We start from the raw sequence: 1,821 nt of genomic DNA, 5'->3' as shown, positions 1-1,821 counted from the left end.
AAATGTGTAAGGGAGGTAAATGCCCTCCCATAGGGGAAGTTTTGAATATGAAGGATCACGGATTTAATTTCGGGAAGGACCAGAGTTGGAGGATGATGGGGGAGAAGGAAGAAGATGCAAGGGATAAGGAAAGAAGATGATAAAATTTTAAATATTAAGGATGTACAATGAATAGAGAATCAATGCATCAGGGTGTAAAATATTAAAAAATCCCTAGCCTAGAGGGTCAATTCACCCTGTCATTTGATCTCACCAAGTGAAAGAAAGATTTCTATAGTACCCTTCCCTAAAGGACATGGTTTCTCAGACAGATGGAGGAAGCAAACCTATTCAAGTCAATTTGAGGAGGAAGCAGCTGGTGCTGCAAGACTCACTGCCCTACAGCCCTGGGGAGGAGGTTTGTGTTCGAGGTTGAAGCACTGTGGGAGGATAGCTGTTATGCTGCTGACAGTAATAATCTCCTGAATCTTCAGGCTGGAATCTGCTGATGGTGAGAGTGAAATCTGTCCCAGACCCACTGCCACTGAATCGATCAGGGACCCCAGATGGCCGGTTGGATGTATAATAGATGAGCAGTTTAGGAGCCTGTCCTGGTTTCTGGTGGTACCAGGCTAAGTAGCTGCTAACACTCTGACTGGCCTTGCACTTGAGGGTGACGGTCTCTCCTGCAGATGCAGCCACAGAGCCTGGAGACTGGGTCATCACAATGTCCCCACTGGCACCTGCAACCAGAAAAGAACATAGAGGATACATTAAATCATGAATGTATAAAATATGTATCTAAATGTAGGTTTTCTTATTTATCATATATATTCAGATCTGCTTTAGATGAAATGGTTTCCTCACTCTGCATGTTAAAAGCATTCTCCAAATTTATAAAGATAATACTCTTCTAAACCTCTCACCTGAGGCCCAGAGCACCAGCAGGATGAGCAGTTGGGAATGTGACATCATCTTGCTCACCCGACTGATGTACTCAAGCCCCATCTCCAGGGAAAATGCATTAATAGAGCTCTGAGCAGACAACCAAGTCCCCGAGGAGCATATGCAAATCAATAGAGAGTATAAAGGCAAATGTTCCTGTGCAGTGAGTTGTAAAGATAAATAGTGGAAGGAGATAAAAATATCAAGACCACAGGAAATGTAACTACTCACCTGCTAAAGGCAATTAAATAACTTAGCACCACTATTTTCAACAATATTCAGCACAATTCAGAAAATTAAATATTTTATCAGCAATTGTACTCTTTCAAATCAACTGTGCCCATCTTGAAAACAAAAGGAATTTGTAAGAAAATACATACATTTGTAAGTGTAATATCGTAACTTAAATAAAAGTTATAAATATGGTGCCAAAACCTAGGTGGAATATACTCATATCATTGGATAGATTAAGATGTAGTGCACGTGTTCTGTATCTATCTCAGTCTATTCTAAATTATAAACAGATATTTGAAGCTCCTCTTCAACATCCCAAGGGAACCTCACTTAAGATATCCCAATCTAGTCCTCTGCATTGCCCTTAGTGCAGTATTACCCTCAGAAATGAGTCACCAAATACTTACAAGTCACCCTTAGGACTATCATTTTAGTCGACCACTTTCTAAAATCACTTATGTAGTGATTAGGAGACATGAAGTGTAACACCTCCACCTAGTGGTCATAGGTAAAATGGCTTCAGTTCAAAAGGTCTGATAGAGCAGTTCATTTATTCCTACCCAAAACCAATGATAATTTTAGAATTATGCAAATAACACCATCATGAACCCTTCTAGGCATAGGATCTTAAATTAGGTACAAGTATAACGATTCATTTTACTG

At 39.9% G+C, this 1,821-nt stretch overlaps 1 gene segment (V, D, J or C); it reads right to left on the bottom strand.

The window, feature by feature from the left end:
- Positions 1-378: 378 nt before the first annotated feature.
- Positions 379-986, bottom strand: LOC131273802 (immunoglobulin kappa variable 3-20-like). The segment is given in 2 exon segments: positions 379-722; positions 906-986. Coding segments are annotated over 2 exon segments (393 nt in total).
- Positions 987-1,821: the final 835 nt, after the last annotated feature.

Source organism: Dasypus novemcinctus, chromosome 17 (genome assembly GCF_030445035.2).
Source record: "Dasypus novemcinctus isolate mDasNov1 chromosome 17, mDasNov1.1.hap2, whole genome shotgun sequence".
Classification (NCBI taxonomy): Eukaryota; Metazoa; Chordata; class Mammalia; order Cingulata; family Dasypodidae; genus Dasypus; species Dasypus novemcinctus.
This window is presented reverse-complemented; position numbering and strand designations above follow the sequence as displayed.